The sequence below is a fragment of the Rissa tridactyla genome, chromosome 2 (assembly GCF_028500815.1).
Source record: "Rissa tridactyla isolate bRisTri1 chromosome 2, bRisTri1.patW.cur.20221130, whole genome shotgun sequence".
NCBI lineage: Eukaryota > Metazoa > Chordata > Aves > Charadriiformes > Laridae > Rissa > Rissa tridactyla.
The window spans coordinates 120,768,426-120,780,771 of NC_071467.1; the positions used below are offsets into that span (position 1 = coordinate 120,768,426).

General features: G+C 39.8%; 1 protein-coding gene across 1 annotated transcript in view; it reads left to right on the forward strand.

Annotated features, from left to right (window-relative positions):
• CPNE4 (copine 4) overlaps positions 1–12,346 on the forward strand; it is a 190,627-nt gene that overhangs the window by 88,781 nt on the left and 89,500 nt on the right. The window contains exons 3-6 of the mRNA XM_054191382.1: positions 123–194; positions 4,023–4,097; positions 9,705–9,788; positions 10,697–10,786. Coding sequence (XP_054047357.1) covers positions 123–194; positions 4,023–4,097; positions 9,705–9,788; positions 10,697–10,786 — 321 coding nt within the window. The remainder of the gene's footprint in view (positions 1–122; positions 195–4,022; positions 4,098–9,704; positions 9,789–10,696; positions 10,787–12,346) is intronic.

A 12,346-nucleotide genomic window follows, 5' to 3' on the forward strand; every position in this document is an offset into this window, starting at 1 on the left:
CGTGGATCAAGACACTACCTTGATACCCAAAAAAAAGGCAACATAAAAATGAAATCACAATAAGCCATGTATTTACTACAGAATCTACTTTTTTTTTTACCATTGTTTTTGGTTTTGTGCAGATTGTTTCTCAGAGGAAACTCTCAAAGTCCTTACTCAAACACGGGAACACAGCAGGAAAGTCATCTATAACAGTAAGTCTGTCTTAAATACGCCCTTATTTTCCTGTTATTTAAAAATATCTACTGTGACTAATTCTCCCTAAAAGCATCCTGCTAAGTCACCAGAACAACCCTTGATTGAGAAATGTATTTAAATTGTTTATTTAACACTTTACTTTTACTGTTTCTGACAAATGCTTATTGTAAGGAAATGGCAACAAATAATGTATTATTTTACAAAAGCCACAATATTTACTACTATGACTTTTAAGGTACTTTGATGACAGCAAGAAAGTTGGGCTGCTTGCTACTTTTAGTTGAAGGTCTAGAACCTTCAGGAATTCATGCTGACCCGACACGCGAAGGAGTCTGATGTTTCTCGGCCCTTGGGCTTTTTCCAGTTTCTAAAAAAAATAATAAAACCAACTCAGAAAACACACACGCATGCACCCAGCAACACCAGATGCAGAAGTTTGATGAGATTAGGTGTTTTAGCCATGTTGTAATGCAATTACAGACTGGATAGTTATAGCCCCATGTGTATCTTGAAATCTGCAAATCAATGTATTACCTCTCTTTCATCTTTCTCTTTGCTGGCTTGTTTGGGAGATCAGGCTTGTCTGCAGTGAACCTAGCATGCTTGTGACATTTGCAGCTCTGCATTAAGACAAAGACTATAATAAAATATTCTGCTTTGGGGATCTCTGCTCTGTTGCCTCATGGGGTTGAGAAGGATTTTTTCCTTGATGTGCAATTAGCCAGATGGGTTTCTTTTGGCTTGATTATTTGGATTTTTCTTCTGCCTTCAGACACAGAAGAGACAGCAGACTGTGAGAAATAATGCTTTCTGAGAGCCCAGGGAATTTTCTTTCTTAGGTGTCTTCCTTGGTGCTTGGCTGAGAAGAGATTTGCTTAAATGCATAAGATAAGATAAACCCATTTTTGGTCTGGGTTGGAAAGGAATTCCCTGCTCATCTGCCTGAATAGAACCAGGAGAGAGTTTTGCTCCCTAAATAACTTCGTGTGGTTTGCCTGCTGGGATTATCTGGGCATGCTTCATCTTGTCCGTGCCCATGGTGTTCTGGACCCCCGTCCTGTTCTGTGAAGCACACAAAGGATTTTACTCTTGTGAAAACACAAATACTCTAATTCAGCTAAAATCATTAGGCTTGTTAATAGAGTGTTCTGGCAAAAATTAATGCTCTGTGATATACAGAAGATGAGAGAAAATGAGTTAATAGTCCCTGCTGGCCTAACGCTGGCTGATGACCGTGAAACGTGAACATAAAGTTACTTGCTTTGGCTTCCGGCCAGTAGTACTAAGGAGCAAGTTGACTTTACTTGAATAGGACAAAACTGAACTCAGACAAAAATGATTCTGTGAAAAGTTTGCTGTCTCAACAGAATAAGTCAGAATGGATTATTTATCATTATTTCTGGACCTGGGGTACATACCAGGTATCTTTCAAGTATTCAAGTTACAAATACTAGTTTCCTTACTTGTTCAGTGTAGTGAATTATGAGCTTTTTATTTTGTTGGAATTCTATTAGCCCTTTGGCTGTGTAATGTCTCATCAATACAATTTTATTATATGACTGTGCGATAAAAACAGAACCTTGTTCAACTTCTCCAGTTACAAGTCTGTCAACCTGTATAGGAAAGGGTTTATTAGTTTCAGTTAAAAATATTTGTGAAACTTGATGTGCAAATCCTGGAGCAGCGGGGGTCATATACAGCTTATGATCTTTTAAATCATCAGACTATGTGTAAGACAAATGTTGTGTCAGACTCTGTGAGCCAAATTCCCAGCAAGCTCACATTTGTCTGGAACATGTGAAGCATCGCACACATGTGGGATGGTACTTTAATGCACAGTTAAGCATCTGTGGCCCCACGTGGCTGCATGTGAATATTTTGCATGAGGAAATACAATAGTTTACTGCTGTGAGGTGTCACAGCCAGAACAGTCTTGACTCTGGGAATTTTACTTAATTTAATTCATTGCCAATTAATGTAAACTTTTAATTACTGATTCGGGTATCGAGAAACAAATACGACAAACTCTTAGGGAAAATACCTTTTCTTCCCCCTTCCCTGGGCTCAGCTTCATTTCAGACACCTCTCCTGCCCCCTTCATTGTCTCCACTCCCCTTGCTTTCACTACATGTTACGCTCAGTCCCTTTGGTGAGGTGACAGGTGGCACAGGTCAGGATCAGACCATTGTGATTTCTTTTTTGCTGCTCTTTGTTTCTTACTCATTTTCTCAGCTCTGCTATGGGCTCATACACTGGCTACAATCCCTTTGGGGGTGTCTCTGCTCCAGCATAGGCTTACCTGAGAGTACAAGCCCTCAGAGGTACCTACTGTGGCATGGAGCACCTCCTTCCAGGAGTCCATCTCCAGCTGTGTCCTCAACAACATCCCGTCCTCCATGCCTCCTCCTTGATCTAACTTAGAGTGGTCTCACAGGCCTCCTACTGCTCCTCCCTTTGTGCCTTCTGCCTCCAGGAGCTGCCACCCTTTCTCAAATATGTTCACACATTTGCGCCGTATGCACCTCTGATGGGTTGATGTTTTGGGGTGCCGTTGGTGGCTGCTATCAGTTGCTGAGCCACCTGGGCAGTTCACAGCCTCCCCACACAGGTCACCTCTGCAGCCCCTGCTACCAAATCCCTGCCAGTTATGTCCAATGCAGAGTCTAAGTTAGTTTCTGTCAAAGAAAGAAAGAAGGTCCGAAAAAATCCCAGTGGTACTGAAGTTTATTGAGGCTGTAGATAGCCAGGCTGATTCCTGGGAGCTGCATATGTGGGCAGTAAAAGCATCCCACACCACAGTTCTCTGACTGCAGCTCTAACCTTAGCAGCCTTCATCCAGTTTGAAGAATAGTTGGGGTGCAGCTCCCCAAGGACCTGGAGTCTGTGTGGTGGAGATGGTCTGAGGCTGGCTCGGGAGCTGATGTGGCCACCAAGTGTGTGGCCGTGGACATGAAACACCCAGGAAATACATTTTTTTGGGCGATTTTATCTCTGGGGAGAATATTTACAATACAAAAATATTTTATAAGTGTCAAATAAAATATAATGTGGTTTGTTTCAAAGAACATCTTTCAGTGAAGTATCACAGGTTTGGTTAATACTTTCTGTCCACTGATGCATTTTAATGGTCTGGTCAGGAAGGATATTTTGGTTGGGTTTTTTAACAACATTGCATGGCACAGTGACTAGCATCATTATCATCATAGGTTAGGCCATCTGAAAGAATCACGCTGCATTATTTTAGTGTTACTTTCCTCTGACTCAGTCTATAGTAAATGGTTTTCTAATGCAGCTATTGCAGAAAAGCCATACCAGGAGAACTCTCCTACTGTAAACATACCTTTCACGGCAACTAATGTCAGGTGATTTCACTCCTTTTCCCATTTAGCTTGCCAAATGATGCTGAAGCAGCACAGAAATAATTAAGCTTTACACTCAAATAATACAGCTCTTGTATAGTTTTTTTTGTCCCCTTGGACACTTTGAGACTGTGTAATTCTCTGTTATGCTATCTGAGGAAAATCACTTGGTCAGAGGAAAGGGGTCCCTGATGGATGTTGATGTGTGTCCATTGACAGGTGATTGACAAGGCATAGTTGTGTGATACAAAGTGATTCAGGTTTGTAGGCTTAACAAGGTGCCACCCATCAGCTGAGCAAGGGATTCACTGCATGCTCTTAGCCCTTCCTGATTGCGAAGAGAAACACATTAACTTGTACCACACTTCAGCTTCCTAACGGGGTCTGCAGTCTTCACACTGGAAAATGGCATCTTTCTCCCCTTTCATTACACCATGCAAAACTCAAATGTAGCTTTCCATTTAGGTGATTGCTGAGGAATTGTCTGGCAATGACGACTATGTTGAACTTTCATTCAGTGCACGGAAATTGGATGACAAGGTAAGCTGCTTGATATTAACCTTACTGAAAGATATAAGAATGCCTGCAAATATAATTTGATGAGATTTTCCCCAACAGATATTTTTTGCCTTGTATTATTAAACACATCAGAGATTTCAGATGAATGTTCAGATTGAGGCTTTCCTCAAGTTGTGAAGTAATTAAAAAAAAAACAACTCAAGGGAATCTAATTAAAACCAAGACAATTTAATTATTTAAAATGCCACAGATCAGAAGTGCTTAGAGAAGTGAGCTTTCCACAAGTAGTCAAAGACGTTATAGTTGAAGTAAGCGTCTTAAAACAAAGCTAGGAAACTTCATGACAGCTGAGTCACGATATACTTTGTGTTCAACAAAATGTAGCTTGAATGTGAGAAAAAGACTGTTGCACGTTTGTTAAAAAGTTTTCCCCTCCTTAATAAGAAAACTCTCCACTGACTTAAACACTGTTCTTCATTATAAGGACTACCTCTTTCTGAAAATAGCGATACACATATAATAAGCACTTCAAGCAAGACACAGCCCAAGAAATCCAGATAACTGCTTGTAAAGCACACTCTCCGTTATTTCAGTGTAATAGAAGACATATAATTATTTGAGATAGTCTGGGGAATACCTTTGTAATTAATAGATGTCACAAGACTATGGCCCTTTTTAGTCCCTTGTTATATATGAAGCTGCTTCTAATTAGAAACATATGGTAACACTATACGAAAGTTTATGATTCTGATGCTTCAAGCATGTCCTTGTAAAGATTTGACATGTGAGTAGCTTAAAATCAAATCAGTGAGAGTACTTTTGGATACATACATCGGATTTTCAAAATCGGGCCATAACTGATGAATATTTTCGTTCCAAACTGCCAGGGGAACTCAGGCAAGCAGAAAGTACACAGAAAGATTAATAGTAGTGGAATTTACTTAGAACACACAAGTAAATAACGTTACTGTGCTCAGGGTCACTAACAATCATAAATGATCAGGATCTGAATTTGCTTCTCATCTGAAAGAGGAATTACCTCTTCCTTCGGAGTTGCTGGAGTTTTAGTGTTTCTGAATCACGTAATTTATTTATGTGTCAAAATGTAGATTTAACAGCCTCTCTTTTGACAGCCATCTTTAGATGTGATTTCCAAAGTTGTACACAAGTTTCTTCCTGTTCCACATGCTGTCACATCTACAAAAAAGGAAAGGACATATACAACATTTTAAGACTTCACTTGGTAGTTCCTTTTCCACAAATCTAAAATGTAATCTGGTTTAAATATCATTATTCCCCTGTGACTCTTGTTGTTATAAATTAAAAACATACTGCCAGAGTATGCTTCTGAGCTAGGTCAGTGTTGTCCAGGCAATAGGTTTAGAGAGTGGTTGAAATACTTTAGGGGGATAAAGTTAAGGAGGATCATTCTGAAATATTGCAAGAACGTTGTCATTCTTGCCATTTTAACATGTCCAAACAAGGTGGGCTCCATCTAATAAAAAATTCCTGGATGGTGCATTGTGTAACTGAGGCAATGACTCATCGTGTGTTATCTGAATCAAAACTCCTGTCTTTAGCTGATGAAAATCACTGGAATTCTATTAGAGTTGAAAGAAGTCTTTCAATTTCCTCCAGCTAGATATGTAGCTCTAAACCTGGCTGAACCTCAGCTTACCTCATTTATAAGAAAAGGCTATGGCTTTTGGTATGGATTATAATGAACTTTGACGTTAGTAGATGCAAGACACTATTAGTAGTTATTGTTATTAGTGTTTGAAATTACTTGAATTGCATAGTTTGGCCATTGGTGAAAAAAACATGAGTGCCCCGATGTCACATAAAGGCCAAAAAAAACCCATCAGAGAATTGAGAAGAGCCCATCTTGTAAAATCCTAAGCATGGTTTTGCATGCCTCTCCCTACTCAGAGAATTGAAGACTGAGTAGAGATGTAACATCAGAGAAGCAGACTGAGGGCTGGAACTGGCCTTGGAGTCTCCTGAAAGACAGAGGAAGCCTGTGGGAGCAACCATTCATGCTCTGCTACACAGGGTCACTTTTGTAACCCCAGGGGTTCCTGTACTGGTCGTGGTGGGTGTGGCAGAAGACCAGTTGAATCCTAATGCCTCACAACTTGGGGATAAAGGAAGGCATGGGGGGAGGTTCTGGATGTGCTTTAAGGATTAAAAAAAAAAATAAATTCTTTCCACCGTTACCATCAGTGGTATCTCGAATGGACAAGAATATTCTTCCTCCACCCTTTAAAGGAAAACTCCTTGAAAGAGGATCCGTGTTGTGGTCCTTAAAAGTACGAGTTTCCTCCACTAAGGAAAAAAGTGTGAACAATACATTTTTGGCAGATTAAACAAAATTTTTTGGTCTAATTAAACAGGCAGTATATGTTGTGTTTTGGTTTTTTTTCTAACTCCCCTGACGTTAAACTGCAAGAGTTTTAGAGATGCCATAAAACAAGTAAAGCCTACTCAATTTTTCCTGCAGGGGTGTCTAAAACATTCAGTAAAAAATTATAGGAAAGTCACAGGTATGAAAGTTTCCTTTAGTTAACTGACTTAGCAGAGATAAAGGTTATATTTTTTATTGCAGTGCTTGTTGGGAAGGTATAACTGCATTTTCATGTTTTATTGAAGCCTAGTCAGCTCAGATGGCACATCTTTGTTTCAAGGGATCCACTGAGAACACTTCAGAGTGGAACAATAACTTTTGGAAAGGTTCTATTGCATTAATAGCTGTGTCACAATTACCATAACAAGCAGCTACATTTTTATGATAGCTATAATAAATTGTGAGCACTGAAGCAGGCAAACTGCTTTTCCCATTCTGAGAAGCAGTTGTTACGGCTTGAAAAGATTATCCAGCAAATGCCTGCAACATACAAGCTAATATTGCTTTCTCCCCCCGCCCCGAGTACTAAATGGCTACCAAAAAAAATCCTTAAACACCATGTGTTGCTATGGAAGAATTTTCAAAACTGATTAGTGTCTTGTGGCTGCTTCAGCCCTTTTCTGAGGGGCCTTTGACTTAACCCCAAACCTGAATTTTAAAAAGTGTCATTCTCTGAAAATATACTGAAAGATGTGTCAAATTATGTGCTCAGAAATGGAGGTAGTTAATTTTTTAAAGCTTAAGCCATGTAGTTGTGTTATTACTGTATAACTGCTGCACATACTGAAAGAACAATGTGCATTATACCACTAGCAAATCCATTACATTAATCATTTAAATATTATTAAAATATCAAAACATTAAACCTTTATTGCTGCTATTTTTCTTTCAGAGGATATTTTTGTGAGATAATGCAAAGCTGTTAGATTCAGCATAACAACCAAAATGCTTTGAAAATGTTAATAACTATGAAATAAAGTGTTTCTTCAGCATATCATTTTTGAGCTGTTACAATGCATCTTCCATATTGAAGGATTTTTTGTTTGTACTTTCATTCAGAAAGGAATTAAGGCTTTGCTTTTGCATTGAAGGAGGACTGATATAAGCTATCATCCAGAATTAAAATCTTTCCCTTTAGGTGGTATTGCCTTGGTAGTTAAAACCAAATATTAAGAATCACTTTCCTGCTGCTGATTTGCTGTTTCAGCTTTCACGATACTCAGCTGGGAATTATACTATATTTTGAGTCTTGCACAAAATCCTGGTTTCCTTTCTGAATTTTTCTGCACTTCAGGTTGCATTTTGAGGTGTTTTCTTTCAGACAACTTTTCTTATCAAACTTGCCTTTGATAAAGAATCTGTTAAGATTAAGCTTCTACTTGGCTTCAATAGTATACTTATGTGTGAGAAGAAGCAGCTCAATTTTTTTTAACCCTTGCGCTCTGGATTTTGGTGTCACTGTGATTAAGCCAGTGCCCTCACTCTTTACTTGTTCTCTTTGGTATGCAATAGTAATTGGGCAGAATTTAATCACCAAAGCCTCCTATATACTAGCAGTTTCGGGTGCTGAACGGAGACCAGATACTAAATCTACATCAGGGCCTTGAGGCAAACTCGGGAGTTACAGACTTTGTTTGGTTTTGTGCTGGTTCTACATGCTCTTACATGAAATGTCCTGTAACTGTGTAATTGGAACAAACAGGCAAACATACAGCTTTGTCGTTTGGAACTCTGTGTGGTAAGATTTAACAAATACACATGCACATGCTTTGCATCAGTTTCTAAAAATACCATTAACTTTTCTCTAGTAGGAAAAGAAACAGATCACAGAGCAGCACTCTGAACACAACAGCATTGATAGGGCTCGTCTTTAGGGCATGGAAAAAACTTTAAGTTGCTTGAGCCTTGCCCAAGAGGCTTCATAGTCCCTAGAGACTGACCTCCTACTCCAGGCGTTCAAATTCAGGGGTCCCTTTTCAGAGCCCTGATTTCACTGTGGTATTTGCAGTTGTGGAATTGTAACAATGTCCTGAAGACAACTTTGACCAAAATGATGTGCCCAGACTTTGGCTAGTATATTATCCAAAGCCATTCCCATCCCAATGACTATCCACCTTGTCAAAAATAAGTACGATGGGCATTTGGTAAGGAGAAAATTGTAGAACTAAGCAAATTACAATCACTTTTACACTAACACTTTTATAGAAACACTGGGAGAGCAAATAGAATTCCTCACTTCCTCAAATTGATGTGAAGGTCTGTGGTTTTGGATATGGCCTATAGGGAAGAATGAGATTCGTATGCATAAAGTTAATCATGTGACTCTTTTGAAGAAGCAAATTAAGAAGGGAGTTGAAGCTACAGAAGCATTGCACAGTTAGAAATTTGAATTAGCCAACTTTCCCCACTCCAGCTGTGGAGGGCTATCACCCAGCAACTCTTCCGCCCCCCAGCCAGCATGTCTGGAAGAAATTAGATATTGAAACAAAAGAGGTTGTGGCCAGACTTCGGCAATGCTATGGAAAGCAACTTAATTTAGGTTTGTGTAAGAACGCTCAGGGTTGTTAGCTGGATGCAAGACTAGGGGGAAGGTGTCCTGCGGTGCAGTGAATATGTGAACCTCAATGCCTGTCACAGATTTGCTCGTACTTTGAGATACCAAGTAATTTTCTGTATTCCCCTGCTCTTTTTGTCATCTTAACATGGGCCTAAAGAGGACCTGCTTCTTTAACTTTCTCTAATACTTCTTGCCAGTACTTCTGTTGATTGGTAGCAGCATGACGTCTTGGCAAATTATCTTCTGTTTTGAGGGGGTGGGTGAATAGCGTGAAATTCAGCTGCACTGTAGAATATGCTTCAAAGGGCCTTGCATAATAAAACTGATGTCAAAAGACCAAACAGGTATGGAGACAGAAAGGAACAAGCTAGGTGGATGAAGGAGTTAAAGCTCAGGAATCTGGACTGGGTGTAAGAAGAGAGAAGGCTATAAAATGAATTTTTACAATTTTGCCTGCAATGATTGAATAGTCAAACTGAGAACAACAGCAGTGCCATGGAAGTCCTTGCAGAACAAGGACAAACATGAAATATTGCTGAGAGGCACCAAGAGGTCTTGGTAAAACTACGCTGGCTCTCCTTTTTCATTAGCAGTCAGGGAAGCACCAGTGCACTGTGCCTGAAAAGCTCAACGCAAAACAAGTAACCTGTCCTATATTTTATTTTAGGATTTTTTCAGCAAATCTGATCCTTTTCTGGAGATTTTCCGGATGAATGATGATGCAACCCAACAACTTGTTCACAGGACTGAGGTAAGGAATAGGGTTGGATTTACTTTCCAAGGACACAGGTGGGCTGTCAGGAGGAATAGTATATGCTTCCCAGGTCACAAAGGGTCTTGCAAGCACCCACATTTAAAAACACTTCTCTCTCTTGTGTAATTATTGACTAATGGGTATCAGTTCTTGACTTACGCACATGAGAGTAAGGGAAGATGGTACTGAAGCCAAAGTTTAATTAAACTGGCAGATATTCTGTTTGAAGGTCAGGAGTTATACACATTATATTTAGCCCAAACCACGTATCATATTTTCCCATTCATGCTATGTTCTGCCTTCTCCACCTCCTCCCAGGTTGCTGGTGCTAAAGAGATTTGTAATCTGGGTGCTTTACATTTGTTTCCTGTGTCCCAGTGTCATTACTGCTTCCATGGTAATGACTGTCACTGTCTTAAAAAGCAGCATTTGGATGTGCAGGGTGGAGCTGTGGCAGGTATTTGGGGTCATGAGCTTGTCTGTCATGGATCCCATAAAGTCTTCCTGGCAAGGCAGACCGTGTGTCTGTAAATTGGTGCTGCCCATTCCCATTGCCCAGTCCTGCATCTCTTCTATGGCTTCCAGTTCAGGGATGTATTCCACAACGTTTCCCTTGTGAGTTGTGCCCCCACTGAGGCATGGCAGTGCTGGGGCAATCTCTGTAGCATGTTCTGTGTACAAGTCCATTTCCCACCTGTGCTCCTTTTTGGGGCTTTCCAGAGGAGGAGTGTTGCAAACTGCAGGTTGCTCAAGGGTATATAACCCATGCATGTCGTTCTGCAAGCTTCCAGCTGAGCTCTGCTTTCTTCTCTTTCTGGTGAACGTACTGTATTGAAAATTTGATTCTTGTTAGCATTCTGTTTGGAGATGTGTTAAGGGTTCCCTTCCTTTCTTTTCACTCACAGGTTGTGATGAATAACTTAAATCCAGCCTGGAAGACCTTTAAAGTGTCTGTAAACTCTCTGTGTAGTGGAGACCAGGACCGCAGGCTAAAGGTCAGAAGTCATTCCTACTTTTTGAATAGTTTTACTCATAGAAAACTAAATTTTGTCTCCTTTTTTCAATTGAAGATTGCTACTCTGCACTGCCCTCTTCTTTGATGGAAAAGATGATCACACAGCTGTATTGTGACTACCACAATCAAATTAAGGATGCAGAGAAGTGTAATCCACTGTAATCAGTAGATTATGCTCTATACTTCTCACAGTAGCCTCAAAAAATGATGGGGCTGTTTTTGCCAATCAGTTGGATAATTTGAACCCGGCATCATTTAACTGGTGGAAATATTTACCGAAGGAAAGTCGCATCCCTGCCACCATTTTAACTACTATTTCCTCACTTTTATGCCTGGATACCTTCCGTAAAAGAAACACTGAATTATGAGATCTGTTACTATGTTTGAAGAATGAGGTGGCCACAAAAAGACATGCCATAGTAATGACAGTGTCACTAGTCAGCAGAAAGACTGATAGTTGGGAACTTGGAGCTTTGTGTAGAAAAATTCATCTTCTTGTGGCTAATTTGGGTTAAATCAAGGCTCAATCCATTTGTTCTTATCTTCTAATCAGGTTTAAGGTTAATACTAAATTAAAAAGTGTTAAACAAAGAGCACTGTCCCCAGTGTCTGTTCAGCGTCTTGGACCTGATGAAATGACACTGGATGCAAAAGTATGTCTTTTTTTTACCTTACCGTATCAAATTGTCTAAAATAAATGTTTCCTTCCCCTGCAAACCTGTCTTCTTTTATCATCATAGCTGCATAAGCCTGCAGAAGTGGTATTGTCATTTTTCACTCATTACATACTTCAGGATGTGCTGTGCAGATACAAAAACATAAAATACCTGGTGTCTATGTGTTACAATGCATGCCACAAATGGGTGGAAAAGGTAAAAAGGAATCTTATGAATGCTTGTATTTATGCTGGTCATGCTGATTGTGATTTATAACTTCATAAAATCAGCACTGTTTTTATGGAACAACAGTGGTACTGATACAGTGTCTGTATGTATATGTTCGTATGGTATTGGGGATGCACGAGGAAGACACAGGTATGAATGTCTGTCTTTATATATCGTTAGTGTCCCTTGTGGCACTGTTGGGCAGATGAGTCCAAGTGCAAAGGAAGTACCAAAGGAGTGAGGAAGTTTGAGATAACAATGAGAGATGTAGCAAGGAAAAGTGAAGAATGAAGTACATGGAGCACAGAATACTTAGGAGGCCAGACCAAAGTGTTTGTGACAGGTCCATCTGAGATGTTGGAAGGAAACTCAGCACCTCAAGTGGTACAGGGAAACAGTTGTGAAAGATCTTTCCATCTAACCCTTAGCTGGTAAATGGTCAAACCAGTCATGTTTGGCACGTCCAATGGGATTGAAACAGAGCTGGAGCAGATGAAATAGAAAATGAGGTGTAGGGAAAGAACAGCTTCCATTTTAAATTGCAAGCAAAATTAACAGTATTGGCTGAAGAGGATTTCTAATGCAAATGAAGAAATGTAGAGGAGTTATTTATTGTAGCATGTGTAGGATGACAGTAATGTGAAGTGTCAGGATAA